Source organism: Giraffa tippelskirchi, chromosome 8, assembly GCF_054371585.1.
Source record: "Giraffa tippelskirchi isolate mGirTip1 chromosome 8, T2T-mGirTip1v1.2.pri, whole genome shotgun sequence".
Lineage (NCBI taxonomy): Eukaryota > Metazoa > Chordata > Mammalia > Artiodactyla > Giraffidae > Giraffa > Giraffa tippelskirchi.
The window spans coordinates 93630717-93649493 of NC_137282.1; the positions used below are offsets into that span (position 1 = coordinate 93630717).

An 18777-nucleotide genomic window follows, 5' to 3' on the forward strand; every position below is an offset into this window, starting at 1 on the left:
TGGGGAAAATATCAGTTATACATTCAGAGGCAGGCAAATTATCATGTACTTTCATCATTTGGCTTCAACAATTGTCACCCATGCCAATCTTGTTTCATCTATATCCTCCCTACTTCTGTTCTTCTCTGCACCTTTATTATTTTGAAATAAATCTTAAGCATAAGAATTCATCCATAAATATCTCACTAACAGATAAGTATATGTCACTAGTAAATAAGGTCTCCTTTGAAAAATACATAGCCACAATTCCATTATTGTACCTAAAATATCCTAGCAATCAACACTTCCTTAATTCATGATATATTTAATGTTTGATATATTTAGTAAGTTTAAATTTCTTCAATGGCTCAAATTTTATCCTTTTACATTTTGACAGTTTGAGCCAGAATCCAAGAAGGGTCTATACTCTGCAATTGTTTGATACAGCTCTTAAGACTCACTCTACAGATTTCCTCCCTCTATTCCTTTTTCTGTTCCTGCCATCTATTTGATAAACTAACTCAAATGTCAAGTTGAGCTTTCAATAGTTTGGATTCTAATCACTGCATTAAATTACCATGTGTGATTTAACATACCCCTTTGTTCCTGTATTTTCTGCAAATCGTTAGTTAGATCCAGAGGCTTGATCAGACTCTGGTTCAATTTTTGGAGGTTAGAATACTTCACAGGTGGTTTAAAGGACTTAATGCCTGGTTGTTTCTCTCTTTGTGATGCTAGTAGACACTGATGATCCCTGCCCATATCCATTATTTCACTAGGGGAAGAACCTTAAAGTGGAAACCACACAGTGCAATTAACTGATTACGTGACTTCACTGAATTTTGCTATTTTAGCTAAAAATCTGGGATGACTTGAATGCAAAGAGAAAGGATTCTGTTTCGATCTCTTTTTTGTGAGTCTACCTGGTTACCCAGGGGATCTTATGGTTCTCTGAGAGGCACACTATCATGGGGCTTGGGGTTGGTGAGAGAAGAATGGTGTGGACTTTAGGTGTTCAGGGAGATAAAACTGGTGTTGGTATAGACTTTGCAAAAGTGCTCTACATCCAAAATATGTTAACTCCCGCTAAAGGAACAACTTTGTCCAAGTACCATCTTGGAATAAGTAGTGGCTTTAAAAAGGTCTCTTTAGGTCTCTAATCTTTAATGAGAAGCAAACAAACATCCTGAAACCCAGTTGAAAGTTACTGCTTCTGACTAGGGTAGGACATCCAGTGGGTTATACAGCTCATGTGTGACTCCTATCTGGGCATGTGAATTGTGTGTTTTTTTTTTTTTTTGACAGATGCTCTTACTGTTGCTGTTCAATCGCTAAGTTGTGTCTGACTCTTTGTGACCCCATGGACTGCAGCACGCCAGGCTTCCCTATCCTTCACTGTCTCCTGGAGTCTGCTCAAACTCATGTCCATTGAGTTGGTGATGCTATTCAACCATCTCATCCTGTTTCCCCCTTCTCCTCCTGCTCTCAATCTTTCCCAGCATCAAGGTCTTTTCCAATGAGTCAGCTCTTCGCATCAGGTAGCCAAAGTATTGGAGCTTCAGCTTAAAATCAGTCCTTCCAATGAATATTCAGGGTTGACTTCCTTTAGGATTGACTGGTTTGATCTCCTTGCAGTCCAAGGGACTCTCAAGAGTCTTCTCCAGCACCACGATTTGAAGGCATTAATTCTTCAGCACTCAACCTTCTTTATGGTCCAACTCTCATGTTGGACCATATGCTGTCTAGGTTTGTCATAGCTTTCCTTCCAAGGAGAAAGCATCTTTTAATTTCATGGCTTCAGTCACCATCCTCAGTGATTTGATTTTGAAATCCAAGAAAATAAAATCTGTCATTGCTTCCACTTTTCCCCCTTCTATTTGCCATGAAGTGATAGGACCAGATGCCATAATCTTTTACTGTTAGGTAGAATAAAACACAAGAGATTGCTACCATAGAAGAATTATGTTCTTGGAGATTTATCATTTCAAATATAGATCATTTATCAGATCACCAGACAGAAACATGAGACCAGGCTGTTCTAGAGAAAAAGGTAAAGCTCTGTGAATATAGAAAAGATGAAAAAAAAACAAAAAACAGTAGGTGATTGACAGAGTTTGGTTTTGCACTTTGAAGGCAATATGTGTGCTAGACACATGCTTCATTGTTGTAGTGGAAAAACAGAAGAAAATTTGCTAGTTTTATGGAGTTCTATTTAGAAAGGCACTAAAAAGAGGGAAAGTCTTTCCGATGTACGTTTGTGTTAGATTTCTAGTTTTATTAATGGTCTCAAAAGAAACTATAAAGCATTAAAGGACAATTTGATATTAGTAGGGCTGAAAACCAGAAATTAGGACCAAGAAAAAAATATTTTAAAATCAAGAGATTCAAATTACAATTGTACTATAAAAATGCCCTCCAAATAGAAAAAATTCTCTAGAGTCACAGAAATAACCCAACTTAACCAAATGCCACAGGTATGAAAGTCCTACAAAGATAGGGACCAAGACTGCTCTGTTTAGTGCTGTATCTAATACAACACCAAGGACACAGTAGGTGTTCAGCAAAAACATACCAAATGCATGAAGAAAATAAAAGCCTAAAATTATCAAAACCAAAAGTTCCAATTGTGAGATAAAAACTTGTAAAAAAAAATCATGGTAAGTTGGCTCTTGACAAACTGTCATCTGAAAAATCCTGTTGAAGCAGCTTAATAAAAGTGTTGGGTTGAAACACCCCATGACTAGAAAGTTGTAAAACAACTGGAGAAGGTCCAGAGCTAAGCCTGACTTGCTCCAGATGATAGAGAATGACAGCCAGACTTATTGTTTGCATTCCTGTCTCTGCCTTTTGGTGAGCAGTTTCCGCTCCAACCAAATCGTCTCATTTTTAATTTACTCTATTTATATGTCTAATGATTTAATATCACACTATACCAGTCTGGCCTTCAGGTGCCCTTGACACACATTTTTCTGACTGACCTTTCCATATACTATACATAAACCAGCCAGAAATCATTTATCTCCATAGGAGTATCTCAGGTGAGGATCATGGCTTTACTTCTTTCTCCAGAAACAGCCTTTTTCATAGGCTCTGTCTGTAGAGAGGCGCCCCACCCCCCGTCACCCCATGTCTTCTGTAAGCTGTCCAGACATGGAGGCATCATTAGATCAGGTCTTCTAGTCATTCCACTGCTTGCAAAGCAATCATTTACAGGCATTTGGTTTTTGGTCTGACATCTTTTTGATGCTGAAGCTCCAGCCTTTGTCTCCATGAATCACTTGTCAGTCAAGGCTGTGGCATTCTAGGCTGGATTTCACACCTTTTGGAAGGGTTGCCTGTGATGTAAGTGATCTTAGGCTTTTTTGAAATGACCACCTCTCCCACCTCTCTATATGCCATGAGGAAATGGGAATGAGGGAGATCTGGGAATCTGGTGCTTATTCAAGGCTTCTTTTCATTTGTCAGTATGTATCTTGTCCCTATGTGTTTGAAGCCAGATTTTCCTCTCTGAGTACAATACTGTCAACTCACCTCCACGGTTGTAACATTGCTGCTAAAAAGGAACCGGGATGAACTATCTCTGTAGAGTATTTTGAGAACATCAGAATAAGAGGGAGAGGTTTTTGAACAATAAAGGAAGAAGGGCAAAGAAGAATTCATCATTCTTTGGTAGTTTGCAGATCACTTTCTCCCCCCAGAGTATCATTTTTTTAAAGTGCCACTTGATGGCTATGCCCAAGTCGGTCACAGTTGTAGAGATGTGCACTGGAGCAGTATGAGGTCAAGAGTCAGACAGGGTCATAAACCAGGCTTGTTCCAGCAAGGCATGAAATCGAGGAATCCTTTTCCTTATTCTCCAAACTGGCACCAGCGATCTCACAAAGTATATATGGTAAGTGAAGCTGCTTTAAACCACAAAGCCTGAAACTATTTCCTTCTGAAAAATGATTATTCAAATTGCATATCCCATTAAAACTCCCTGCAATTTGAGGACTTGAGCAGAGGATAAAAATGTTGGGGTGAGCTAAGCCTAAGAACATCGTTGGTGGCCATTCTAATGCAGGACCCAATGATCAGAGCCATCCTCATGGAGCAGAGATGGGAATGTACCGAAAATCTGATAGAAGAAACATGCACTTTTTACTTCACTTTCTTTTGTAAGGAAAGAAGGATGTATACTGGAGAGATTCTTCTTGGTGCCTTTTAAATCTTTTACACTGGTTTTCACAGAACACCACTTCATGAAGAGGCTGTCACACACAGACGAATGCCCTGGATGGGAAGTCAGAAGTTCCAGCTCTTAGGAAACAGTAGGTGGAAGGAGAGTTTTTCATTCAAAGAATATGGGAAAAGGGGAGGGGAAACTGATATCCCATCTAAGGCTTCTGGGTCTCACAGGGATCCTTTTCATGTTCCTAAATCAGTCCAAGGGGGGTGGGGCAGGGTGCCAAAATGGGCTCATCAGTCACTCCGTGCATCCAAGCTGGAAAACATTTAACCCTGAGATGCAAATCATTTAATCATGCTGACTCAGTGGGGACTAAAAGTTGTGAACCCTTGGGATCCAGGAATTCCCAACATGATGTGATAATGCATTTCACAGCATGAACTTCAGATCTCTAGGATCCAGGCTGGGAAAAAGATGGCAGGGAATTCTACATTCTCCTGAGTTTTATCCTTCCCTCCAAATGCATTGACAAGGAGGGATCCTCAAGGGGAACTCCCACTTTCCGCCCCCTCCACATATCTTTTTCTTTCTGTTTGCACCATTAGGTCAGGAGGTTAATGAAAATGCACTCTAAAATTATAAAGAGGATAAAGCCAGGCATGAATATTAGATTTCCACTGGAGTCTGAATATTCCATCTGCACATTTTTAAGAAAACCCCATTTGCTGCAAATCTTACTGCTTTGTCCACATTTTGCTTGGATATGTCTGAGGCGCTTAGGAATTTGGTAAATGCTAATTGCCTACCTTGGAAACAAAACTAGGAAGGCTGGTTGGTTCCTAGCTTAGACATGAGGTGTTGCAAGCTTTCTGTGTAGTTGAATAATTTGTCAGGATAATGTTGGGACCAAACAAGAGTTGGGGATTGTATTTTTCATTTTCTATCATGTATTTTTCCCCTCCCCTTTTTCTTTAGCTTCTTCGTCCATCTTATCTTTTTTCTTTTTCTTTTACAGAATACTCTTATCCTTAAGGATGGACCTGTAAATACACAGCATTTCCTCTTGACTCACTTAAAAATATTTACTTACTTCTTTGGGGCATCAATCCACATTAAAGGACAAAGTTCATTGCACCAAACAGCTACTCTTAGAAAGTTGTTTTTACAGCAAATATTATAAAATGATGCTTTGATTGAAGGATGACATCTGACATTAACATCTCGATTGTGCTCATTCATTCTGAAGGAATGGCTCCAATGAAAGTAAATTGCTGCTGAAGACAAACCAACTGGAAAAGATCCTTGTGCTTTTTTTTTCTTTCTTTTTGTCTCTTAAGGTTTTCACAATGGCTTCAAAGGCAATGTGAATTAATCATTTGTTTTGACCCAAGAGCAGCAGAACTTATTTTGAAGACTTAAACAGGCAACACAAATGTAAACAGAAATCTGGGACTCCCAAATGCTAAAGTTGGAAGGAGTCAGTCTGAAAACATCAATTCTACTCAGCATTTATTTTCACTTGAAGATAGTGGAAATCATATAAATCACGGACAATACGAGTTCTTCTTGCCTGGCAATTGTCCACAAGAATCTATTAACCTTTAAGTATAGATACAGGATTTTTTAATAGAAAGACAGGGCAATATGGCAGTTAGTTAGCAACTGATACTGTAAACTACAGGAGATACAAAGTTCTGTCATATAAATTAATTGCCATTACAAAAAGGCAACTGCTTGAGCTAAGAAGGTACAAAAACTGGTAACTTCCATAAATATAACAAGAAGCTAAGTGAAGATATACATAACAGACTGTTTTTCCTATATAATATTCGAATATGCAAACTAAGACACCTGTGGCACTTTACATGAAAGTAGGAATATGACAGACCACGCACACCACCCTCCCACCCACCCATGTCAGTCCAAGCCCCCTCCCCTCCCCCCAAGTGGATTTCCCAAACACAGCAAATTCTAGGGTTACAAGGACAGGATGCCGCATGGAAGCAGCAAGACGGCGAGCTCTGAACTGCTAGACAAAGAAGGAGCCTTATTGACAGTTGTAAAGCATTAGGCGTCAGACAGAAACTTGTCAAAAACAGCTGTTGTTGGGTACTGATTGATAATGTTTTCATTCTGACGGCTGAGACGCTGCAGACAGTCGTGGGTCTGAGAAGAAGCCCATCCCTGGTGCACACATGAACACACACACAGACAACGGGAAGTCATTTAACAGATGGCTTAGGAGCACTCAGCTACGGTATCTTAAAAAGACAACATTCTACATTTAATGAACTTGCAGAGAAAGCAATGCCTAATAATCATTTATTTTTCATAGAAGATGAGCACAACAGGACAAAATAAAAGCAGGAATTGTGCAAGTGGTCATTGGAATAAAAGTTTTGTGCTGTTCACGGGTTACATTTTAAAAATATTCCAGGATGCTGCAGACCAAATCTGAATATGAATCTTTTTTGATCCATTTCATTAAAAAAAAAAAGAAAGCTTAAGAAGTGTTCGATGTTTCAAAGGTAATGATTTCCTTAAAATTCATCCACAAGATCAAACCACAAAAACTGTATCTGAATGACATATATCTTCTGGAGAATTACAAGGTATTACATCACCTTGTAATAGAATGCGAGTCTGTGGTATTTGGGAATCAGTCAATGGAAAGAAAATTCCAAACATGTTTTTATTGCTCAGGTGAAAGGAGCAGTTTTCCCTCATTTGTTCACTTTGCAGTTTAAATGGTCAAAAATCTACAAAATGTGCCAAAGGGTATTTTATCCATTAACCTCAATATCCATAGATTATTCCTCATTTAGAAAAAGTCAAAGGTGCCAAAACTTAGTAAAACTGTACATTTATCTCTGTATAATTTTATCATTTAAACTAAATGCAAAAAACAAAAACAAAACAGTTCCAAAGACTGAATCTAGGCCTTAAAATTATTTATTTGCTGCAGCCCTAGCACATTTTTAAGGGCATACCGAAACCCCTGAAAATAGAGGTTTATAATAGAAATACTGATAGACCTTTAATTACTGGATGGAGACATTGACAGACTCCATTAAACTACATTAGCACTTACTGAATGACTACACAGATGATTCTGCCTTTATTATCTTTGTCAAATTCACACCAGCTTAAGCCCTAGCCAGTATAAACTATACTTCATTTGGCTGTTTTTAAAAAGTTTTGTCTATTATTTTAAAAATTACTTTCTCTATTTCAATCAGACATAAGATTTTTAGAAAAAGGTTTTCAGAAACATATTACACTGCAGCTTGACTTAATGTTGGATAATTTTTCCTTTAAAAAAATACTCGAGGACTTGATGAAATAGTAATCAGTGATGCATGCACTGTGCCTAAATTTCCTCTAACTCTTCTCAAAAATGGAAATAATGTCTTTGCTCTTAACAAAGAGGGGACTGAGGGAGACTTTAGATGTAATAAAAAAAAATTAGGCATCTTGTCTTTAAGTTCTTTGAAGTCAATTTTACCATGGCAAGGATATTCCTTTCTGATAAGGTGATTAACTGATAGCACATGCTACACCCCACATAACAGTTATAAAGTCTTGATTTTTTTCTCCCTGAAAATTTAAGACTGGGAGGGAAAAAAAGCTAAGAGACTTTTGGTGCTTATTTTTTCCCATATGCTGTAAGGCCAGTATACAAAAAACTTAAAAATAAGATAAAACCACCAAGAGACTTTGAAAATGATACACATATTATGGGGAATGCCAGTCACACAACACTCCACCCCAAACCCAGGGTAAATGAGCCAAGGTTCTCAGTCTCCCTGAGTCTTCTATAAGGGATTTGATTTCTATTAGCCACAAATTCTATCCATTTTAGCACAGAGAAGAGCCGCTTAGAACAACAGAAGGAAGAGACGTGAGGTGAAGATAATTAGTGGTAAACAGAGAATAAATTCTCTCTCAGTAGTGTGTACTTGACAGTAATGCCGATGATAAGTCACCTGATTTACAGAATATTCACTTTAATAGAGAGATGAGAGTTTGAGATAACTGGAAGAAAACAGATACTGAAGCCATTACAGTCTTGATACCAAAATAAAATTAAAAGGAGAAACTAACATGATAGGTTCAAGGCCTTGTGGGAACCCATTTTCTTCACCAGATTTCACATTCGTACAGCTTCATGGTCTTTCTCTTCTAACAAATTTATCAGCTGAGAGAAGCTGTCTTTCAGTGCCTCCATGTCATCCAGTGAGCAGGGCTGCAGAATCCAGCGTTTTCCACGTGCAAGTGGCTCAAGTTCAAAATATTTTTTGACCTTAATTGGGGGGAGGGAGAGAAACAGATTATTAATTACATCTGAGTCTTTCTCTTACTGAAATTTTGTGAGTTATGAAGTAGGGGAATTTTAAGAAGCTATGTGAACTTGATGTTCAGGACTTTCTAGAATCCCATCTGCAGCTGTGGTTATAATATGGGTTATATGTTGTGACCCAGGAGTGTTTTCTTTAGGGATGAATGAATCACTTGCAAGCTACCATTCCACCCATTCACTTAACAGCATGGGAGGTCTGATGAAGTCTGAGAAAGAATTATATGTACTATGGCACAGGTCAAAAATACACAACAGAACACCAAAAAGTTGCAATTCAATCAAAGTAATTCTAGCAGAATGGCATTCACTGTATCACCTTGCTAACTTACTAAACTGGTGACAGCCAATAATATGTACACTATCAATTACACAAGACAATTATTTTGGTCAAACATACACACAACAAAAAAATATAATTTAAATAAGCCTTTGTCTCTCTCATTTAAATATGTGTCTCTGGCATGTATTTCTGAGACCTGGGAAAGTGGTTTTCTAGTTAAGAGATGGAAACCGAGAGCATGTATATGCATATATATACTTATATATATACACACAGACATGAAGTCTCTTAGCTTTTTTTTCCTCCCAGTCTTGAATTTTCAGGGGGAAAAAAATCAAGACTTTATAACTGTTATGTGGGGTGTAGCATGTGCTATCGGAAAAACCTATTCTACTATGAACTGGTCACAAGTCACTCTTAGTGTGTACAGGTAGGATACTGACTAATAGCATACAGGATTACCAACTCTGGACAGCAAATAAATATCAAATTATCATGGTTTCCAGAAGTACTGATGATGTTTCTCTCAAAGGGTATGATAAAGTACAAAGTTCATGAAGCTACATACACACATACACATGCACACAAACAAGAACAGGATATTGTATTTTGGCAGCAGGGTTTACATTATATCAAACACAATGAGCAGCAACAACAGAAGAACTATTATTCAAAGACATACTTTATCAACAAACTGAGTTAAATCCCATGTGCCATGGAGTTACCACTTGCCAAGGTGTTACCTTAAACAATACCTTCACCCAGAAAAAAAAGGTGTTCCAATCTTATGCCACTTCCAAATGTGGTTTCATTTTGACTTTATCATCACAAGTACCAGACTACTGTTAACAGCAGAGATATACCATTCAAAGTGGTATTAATATGTGTGTACATTTTTTATGTAAGAAGATACAAATAACACTAAGCTTCTACGGTACTTTAGGAATCCCAAATATGCTAACACTTTACAGTTCAAGTATGTCCCAAAAGTCCTTTGCGAGATGTCTGCAAATTCATAATAAATACTCCTCTTAACAACAACAAAAAGTCCTTGAGAATGGAAGGACTCTCATTAATTCTGATTCTGAAGAGTAATAGGAAGCTCATTTACAGATCAGAAAATGGGCCCATGACTTCAGAACAATTTTTGGCCAAGGTATTTTACAAATAAGAGGAATTCTCCCTTACAGAAAATGTAAGGTTCATTCTTTTAGTTTCTTTAGGGCAGTGATAATGACTTAACTTCAATAAGAATCTGAAATTGCTTGTGCCAATACCAGGACCAAGAACCCAGTTTGCCTCCTCAAGGGAGGGGATGCTGGTCAGTGGACCAAGGGAGCTGCGGGCCAGCATGGGGAGAGAAGAGCTGGCAGGAGCGACAGGTGGGGGACATGTTCAAATCTACAGCTAGAAGGAGGAGTTGGCTGCTCTAAGGTGTTTAAAATCAGAGAGGCTAGTCTCTTTGATTATGCCACAAAGAAGGCTTCAGGTTGTGCCAGAGGGAAGTCTGTGCTTATGATGCAATGTGCTATTTGATCAATGATGCCTCTCATCAAGAGAGGACAGTGTGTTGGATGCAAATCTGGTACAGGAAGGAAGTTGTACCCTTATCACATTGTATAACTTCAAATGTAAAAGAACAGCATTTTAAACATAGCTAATAACCGGGAAGAGGACTAGTGGCAAGAAATCCAGTCATATTAAAGGCTAACACAGTAAGTGCATATTACTAACACTACTTCCGCCAAATGGTTCATTTAAAAATTCACAGAATTCATCCTAGTAGCGTATGAACAGGTAATTTAAAAACAATGTTAGGAATAGATGTGGATAATTACAAGATATTGTAACTTGTGATATTTGGCAATATGGATCAGATACAAAAGCACAGTAAGGATTTTAGCTACTAGGCAACTGAAAATATAGTCTATGATGCAGACACACTTGGAAGATAATAAAGATGTCCAAAGGTAGTTATGTTTCAGAAGTTGTTCCTGCTGACTATTAACTATGAGAAGGAAATGGAAGCTTTGATTACAGGGTGGTCACCAGATGAAGGAGCCTACTGGTGTTAAGCTGACAAATATGGCAGGTAACTTGAGATTTTCAGATCTGTAACCAAAGTGGGTATCTAATTCTCCCATATTCACTTTCAGTTCAGTTCAGTTCAGTCGCTCAGTAGTGTCCAACTCTTTGCGACCCCAAGGACTGCAGCACGCCAGGCCTCCCTGTCCATCACCAACTCCCGGAGTTTACTCAAACTCATGTCCATTGAGTTGCTGACACCATCCAACCATCTCATCCTCTGTTGTCTCCCTCTCCTCCTGCCTTCAATCTTTCCCAGCATCAGGGTCTTTTCAAATGAGTCAGTTCTTCGCATCAGGTGGCCCAAGTATTGGAGTTTCAGCTTCAGCATCAGTCCTTCCAATGAACATTCAGGACTGATTTCCTTTAGGATGGACTGGTTGGATCTCCTTGCAGTCCAGGGACTCTCAAGAGTCTTCTTCAAAACCACAGTTCAAAAGCATCAATTATTCAGATCTGTAACCTAAGTGGGTATGTAATTCTCCCATATTCACTTTACTGGTATCCAAATGACTCCACATCACTCTACATTTATAATATTTAAAAAACAAGTTTGTCATTCCAATGGTATTCAAGTACAGTAAGTGACTGTGTTTGCTATGGGAACATAGCTTTTCACTACCCAGAGTTTTTTGTTCCTAAAAACAAAGAGTACAATACAAAGAGGGGAAGATGAAGACAATGCTCTGTCTTGAACTTTTTCTTCAGGATAAAACTTTTTATTTTGTTTTCCTATATTAATCTGAAGAGCACATTTTACCACACACCCCCCACAATACTACAATAAAAATTACCTACTCACACACTCGACTTGTCCACAATCACTTTTTCTGTCCTTCTACTTGCCAGAGTATGATTTTAAAGAAAGGTGTTTAAGTTTAATCAACATAAATCATATGCTTACATATTATATTTAAGGTTAAAAAAACTGCCTATGATGCAGGGATCTGTTTTTTACGATGAACATCATTTTTTAAAGGTTATTTTCTTATCAAAATAAACATTTTAAAAATGACTCAAGAGAAATGAACCCAACTCTTTTTGACTACTTTATCAGCTGCGTAAATGTCATGGCTAACTGGAAACTGTTGGAATTAGGAGCTGGTGGTTGTTTCATATTGGCTTCTGGCGATGGCACTTGGGGCAATGACATCAGAATACAGCTGCCTGGCAACCTGTGGTCACTGAGCTATTTTGGGGATGGCCACAGAGAGTGGGCATTTCTCAGTGGCCATGAATCTACCCTAGAGATAGGAAAACAAAGCCATCATAAGTTGCCAACCTATTTTAGCTATGTCATCAGGGCCCGTTCTTTCCTCACGAAACTGTGGGGTGATTTGCATTACTGCATTCCATTATCCACACATCGCATTTACTGTAAAGTCCTGATATAACAGAGACAAATCGGTACCATCTCGTTGCTGCTAATTGTAGCAGCTGTTAAACCTGTGAGACATTACATAGCACAGGAGACCCCCTAGGTGGGTGGGAGATGTCTTTCATGTTTCCTTGAGTGGAGAAGTAACAAAATAATTTTTTCATATGTAACGAACCTCTAATTAGGTTATAATGATATTCACTGTTTTCTCTATCTTGCCCTTACTTCAAAAAACTTGTTCAAAAATTTTATTTTGGGGACTTCCCTTGTGGCCCAGTGGCTAAGGCTCTGTACTTTCAATGCAAGGGGCCTGGGTTCAATTCCTGGTCAGAAACTAGATCCCACACACTGCAACTAAGAGTTGACATGCCACAACTGAGGATCCCATTTGCCACAACAAAGTTTCCACGTGCTGCAACTAAGACCTGGTACAGCCAAATAAGTATTTTAAAAATTTTTTATTTTTAATTCCTGCAAACCTGTTGTGACCAAATTTCTGGAAGTCATGTAAATAGTTTCTGAACTGTAAAGATAGGTCTTTCCTTTTTAAAAACCTGCAAATCTTATTTATAATGATAAGCTGCTTGTTTTTCTTCTGTTTTTGTTACTACACCATGTAAGTAGTGCATGGTCAGAGTTGGCCTCATTTTCCTTTAAACACTTTTGGGGAGCAGGGTCTACATGCAAGGGGTTACTGTTCTCATGTTACATGGAGTTGCTTTGTAAGCTCAGATATTTATAAACAGTACTTTGACCCACATTCATGTCTGTCAAGGTGTGACAACTTTTTAGGATATGTGGGACTGTGTTGTGTACCTTAGAATATGCCACCCCTACTCCTAGTGAAGGCAATGACATTAGTACCAACCAGTCCCTGCTATAGCTAAAAGAACACTTCCCCCTCGCATGTCCAGAGTATCACCTGTAGTCCTGCTCCTGCAGGTATCTCTTGCCCCTGTCTGGAGCTATTAGCTTATTTTTCCATACTTTCACCACTAGAGATAGAAGCTGGATATTTTCTACCCTGCTGCTTCCCCAGATCCCCATCTACACACAATACACATGTTCTCTCTGCAGGAAACTAGCTGATTACAGTGGACCTCTCTTAACGCTTGGGGGTGGATGTGGTAGGGTGAGGAGCTGAATAAGGAGGTTTGGAAATCTGCATCCTGAAAGCTGGCTTCTCATAGCTTCAGTCATTCAACCCCTATTTCTTGAACGAGCCTGGAGAGTGTGCTCTAATGAGCTACCTGTGCCAGAGCTCCCCTTGCTAACATACAGGGTCCACTGATTCAAGAGAATATTGTAAAACAAAAACAAAACAGAAACAACAGCCTGACAAGGGAATGGTCCTCATCATTTGTGTTTTAAGATTACAAGTCCCCGGCTCATTCCTGGCTTTTTAGTGGCCATGTACAGTTTAGTACTGTACAGTTTACTAAAGGCTTTTTCACTCAGAGCACTATGATTCTATTTCAACTGAAACTAAGAAAAGCAACTGATTCAAGTAAAGAGGGATATGACTATTTAGAATAATTATGAAATCATGTAAATCAATTTGAGTAAGAAGAATCTTGGTAGAAGATTGTTAAAAAAAAACTTTAGGAATAAAGGCACCTTCTTTCTTCATCTTTTGTCAAGGAATCAGGACTCAATGGAGTCTAGGTTGACAACTTCAGCTCCTTCCAACCGATAGTGACAGGTCAACAGATAAGACAGACAGTAGAGACTACAGGGTGAGGATTGTCAACAAAATTCAGAAAGCTGGGAAAAACTGCAATTAGTGGATTTGCTGGGTAGAAGGGAAAGCTGGAGGATGATGCAAGAGAACACAACTCAGTTAATTGTCCTGAACTCAGTGGATTCAATATGGTTTCTTTGTCACAGCAATGTGTCCACTGCATGGTCTATAAAAAGAACTGCATGAATAATGTTTTTTTGAGACAGGTTCATATTGATTCTTAACTCTTTGATAAAAGTATGATCTGGGGGTAAGGGATAAATTAAAAGTTTGGGATTAATAGATACATACTACTATATATAAAATAAACAAGGACCTAGTATGTAGTACAGAGAACTACATTTGTTATTTTGTAATAACTTACAATAGAAAAGAATATGAAAAAGAATATATATGTGTACATATTAAAGGTATATATTTAATGCACACATTAAATATATACGTGTATATATATCACTTTGCCATACACCTGAAACTAACATAACATTATAAATCAACTATACTTCAATTACTTCAGCTACTTTCCTGGTAGCTCAGATATTAAAGAAGCTGTCTGCAATGCGGGAGACCTGGGTTCAGTCCCTGGGTTGGGACGATTCCCTGGAGAAGGGAATGGCACCCCACTCCAGTATTCTTGCCTGGAGAATTTCAGGGACAGAGGAGCTTGGCAGGCTACAGTCTGTGGGACTGCAAAAAGTCGGACAAAACTGAGCAACTAACACACACAGACGCACGCACACACACACACACTCTGCAATTAAAAAAAAAAGTTCTGTCTGGATGATAAATTTACCCCAGGGCTCCAATTAAGAAAGGATGCAAAGAGAGCCTGAATGTATTATAAAATTTGTAGGACATTGTCCATCACTGTTAAAAAGGGAGTGGGACTTGCCTTGGCTACAATCTAGCTCCTTACTGTAGTCACTAGAGCAGAGGCACCTACTGTATTCACATGTCACACTGGGGAAGAACCTTTGTATTTAAATACTGACTCTGTGCTTTCTCTTTCCAACTCCAGACACAAGGATGTCAAATCATACAGGTCAAGAAATTGGCCAGGTTTGTACTATTTACACCAAGGAAATCTGCAAGTGTAACAAACTAGGACTTTTTCTTTCTAGAGAATTGGTTGTTAAACTCTTACTGGCACATCACTAAGTACATGCATCTTGTATGAATGTCTGCAAAGGGGTTCTCCAGCTTAGCTTTTTTTACTGCAGAAGTTCATGGAACAGGCTTCACTTGGTAACCTTCAACAAAGTCAGAGAGAACTTTGCCCACGCCATGGCTCCAGGACGGGGTCTGGAGATGAAGTGGCTGGGCATCATTAAGATTCTTTGGAGTGCATTCTTGGCAGCTGCTTCAAAGAAAGGTTAGTCTAGAGAGAGCAGCACCAGCTGTTCTCCTTTTCATTGTACTGCTTGCAGGATTCTTAGAAAGGCACTAAATGTGTCATTAAAGGTAGAAATAAGTAATACAAGTAAAACCAATTTGCCACGGTCCCAAAGATATTACTACATAGAATAGATATTATTTCTTTTTACTGAGTATTAACAGAGACTAGAAAATGACAACTTGATACCAACCAATATTAAAATATTACTTTGGGGTTTATGTTTATAATGGACAATTGGTTTCAAGAACACTGGGTATAAAAAAAAAGTGTAGTTCTGATAATATGGCTTGTTTCTTAAGCAAAGTGCAGCATGTCTGACCTTGGAATAATTAAAAACCAGACAAATGACTGCAGGTTATGACCTGTGATTGAGCCTCACCCTTATTAGAAGTCTTCTTGCCCAGGCAGTAACCTCTACGTGTACAGAATGCTATATGTTGTGATAGTAATTATATAGAGATCTGGTATTTCACTGCATAGGAGGATTTAGCCTTCCCCAGAAGAGTCAAATAAAATTATCCCATTTGCTTTGGTAGTGAGATTTAGGACCTGAAAAACATTCCTATTTTTGTTTAATTGTTTAACCTGGAATTACAGAGCAAATTACATCTATTTTCTCTTTTTTGATATACCTGGGGGTGGAGGTGATTATTCACTTAGCCCCAAAGCTTCCTAGCAGATCATCACTGTAAAAGGCATAGATTTAGATAGGAGTGCTTCCTGTTTTCAGGGAGCAGTGAAATATACCCGGTCTCTCCATCTGTACCCTTCTCTACTCCAGTTATCCTACCCGGCCCGCTGCAGCCTGGGGTGATTCCTGCACACAGGCCTTGCTCCAGCTCCCGCTTCCCACCCCAGATGCCTCCATCCACAGGTGGAGAGGATCACCTCTGAAGATGCAGGAGATGTCCTCCTGTCATCTTAAGGGGAAGCCTTAATGTTATAGAAGAAACTTTTCAAAGTGACCTTAGTCACAGTAGCCACCATTGGTTGCCTCCTCAGCACTTAGGCACTATGAATTCCCCATAAATAAAGTTTTATTGGAACACAGTCATGCTTATTCAGTTATTTATGGCTGCTTTCATGCTACAGTGGCAAAGGTGAGTCATTTCCACAGAGACAGTGTGTCCTGCACAGCCTAGAAGAGTTACTATCTGGCCCTTTAGAGAAAAAAAATTGCCAAGCCCTGGCTACAGCCTCCTGCAGCTTCCTGCTCTGTCCAGCAGAGGCTCGAGGAGCGCTTCGCCAGGGCCTCAGTGTGACCTGGCTTGCTAGCCCTCCTCCTCTCCACTGTGCCTCACACTTTAGGGGGACAGTGAAGTTGGCTTTTATAACCTGGCCAAGATCCACTTATAATTTCAGATGTTTTCAATTGTGTTCTAGCAGACAGAAGGGTCATCTCTCAGCAAAGCACTACTACTTTCCTCTCTGTGTTCAGTCTGGGTTTCTTTCATGTGGAAACTTCCTAAAGGCCACAGGATCTCCAGGGTGTGGGGTAACCTGTCAGTTTGAAGGATTTTGGTGTCCTTAGGATGGTTTTTAGTGCACAGAAATACCAGTTATTGTTACTTGGCAGTTTTAAAAGAGACTATACAATTTATTAAATTTATATCTGAAATGTAGTTTTTGTTGAAGCTATTATAATCAACTTAAAAATCTTAATACTCTATCTATACATTTGTTAAGTTTTAACAAATACGTTCAAGAAGCCTGAATTACTGTTTAGGTCCATTTCAAAACTTCATTTATAAATGTAATATATTCAGTTTTCTCTTTAAGCACTTAGACTGTCTAAGAATCAAATATCCTGAAATAGTTAAGATTTTTTTCCAATAAGAATTCTTAAAAATGTCTTCCATTAAATTTATATATTCAATGACTCTCAAGTTCTGGAATATTCTATTTACAAGTTTAAATTCTCATACGTCTTTACATAGGAGGCCAATTCTGATCACTTACATATTTTAAATTAAATTGTACCTGCTTTTTTTCACTTAGCATAATGCTTTCAAGGTTCACCATGTACAGCATGTATCAGTACTTCATCCCTTTTTACAGCTGAATGTTATATTATATGGATATGCTGTATATTGTTTATCCAGGTTCACCAGCTGATGGACATTTGAGTTTCTTCTGCTTTTTGGCAATTATGAATTCAGTTATATGAACCATTACTTTCTCTTTAAAACAGACATTATCAATAATTATTATATAAATTAATAGGTTAAGATACTCAGACTCACTGCGGATAAAGGAGCTCCACAAGTTTAATGTGAATTTCATTTTCACCCAGATTCACTAGGATCCTCTAGTTTTACTAAGATCACACAGATTTTAGATAATTATTCTCCATTTTTTTTCATATGTATGCATCAGTTCCTTGAGGGTACAGACAATGACAAAATTATTTTGTATCCTCTAATGTACCCAGTACAATGTCAGACATAAATGTATTCAGTACAATGTAACTATAATGATAAGGGCAACATAATATGTAGTATGAAGTGAAGTGAAGCGAAGTCGCTCAGTCGTGTCTGACTCTGCGACCCCATGGACTGTAGCCTACCAGGCTCCTCCGTCCATGGGATTCTCCAGGCAAGAGTACTGGAGTGAGGTGCCACTGCCTTCTCCATATGTAGTATATTTCATGCCATATTAAAATGTTAATAAAGGAGAGAGACTGAATATCGGAGAGAAGTTACCACTCTTCACAATTAATTAGGCTAAGGTTTAGAAGGTGGGATTTCATGAACAGTTTAAAAACTGCAGGCCTAAGTGATTTAAACTCTATTATATACAAATACCTGCAGGCGGCTGTAGTGAATTGTTTTGCAAACAGAAAAGTAAACAGCCTATCATGGAAAACAGAACCCAGTCCAGAAATCGCAAGACCCACAGGACACTTACGTTTTGAGCTATTCCTTTAATCTATGTCCAAATAAAGCAACTAATTTTTATCTCAGAGAATGGAAAGCATTGACGTATGCAAAAAGAGAAGCATCAGTACACTTGTCTTTGCATGCAGGTGCAGGCATCGGACTTTTCAATAACATCTATAACATAGCCATTAATTGAAAAGGCAGCCAGTTTCCAACAGCTCACCATTTTCTTTTTTCTCTTCTCTCCTTCCTTTATTCCACTCTTTCAAAACAGCGTTCATTTTGGATACCAAGCACTTCTAGGGTGTTACACTTGCTTCTGCATCCTCTATGTTTGGGAGAATACTCATGTTATGATTTATCTTTATTTCAAGAAAGTAAATATTATAAGTAGGAAAAAATCTATCTATGAAAAACTTTCTCCTGGCAAGAGAATATGGTTGTTTAGTCTTACCTATATGAATGAGAGCTAGTCAAGTATGTACTAGACAGGAAGGAGAGTTAATGAGTG

The 18777-nt window shown here is 38.5% G+C and overlaps 1 protein-coding gene across 11 annotated transcripts in view; it reads right to left on the bottom strand.

Annotated features, from left to right (window-relative positions):
* ARL15 (ARF like GTPase 15) overlaps positions 1–18777 on the bottom strand; it is a 632366-nt gene that overhangs the window by 156538 nt on the left and 457051 nt on the right. For 6 of the 11 annotated variants that reach the window (XR_014061457.1, XR_014061454.1, XR_014061455.1 and 3 more), the window contains exon 5: positions 8252–8450. The exons of 1 other annotated variant lie outside the window; for it this stretch is intronic. Coding sequence is in view for 2 of the 10 variants with exons in the window: in XM_081517766.1 (XP_081373892.1) it covers positions 8298–8450 (153 nt within the window). In the remaining 8 variants the exon portion in view is untranslated. Of the gene's footprint in view, positions 1–5641; positions 8451–17630; positions 17767–18777 lie in introns of those variants that run through there. 4 more of the 11 variants (XM_081517766.1, XM_081517764.1, XM_081517765.1 and 1 more) reach the window with 2 other exon arrangements.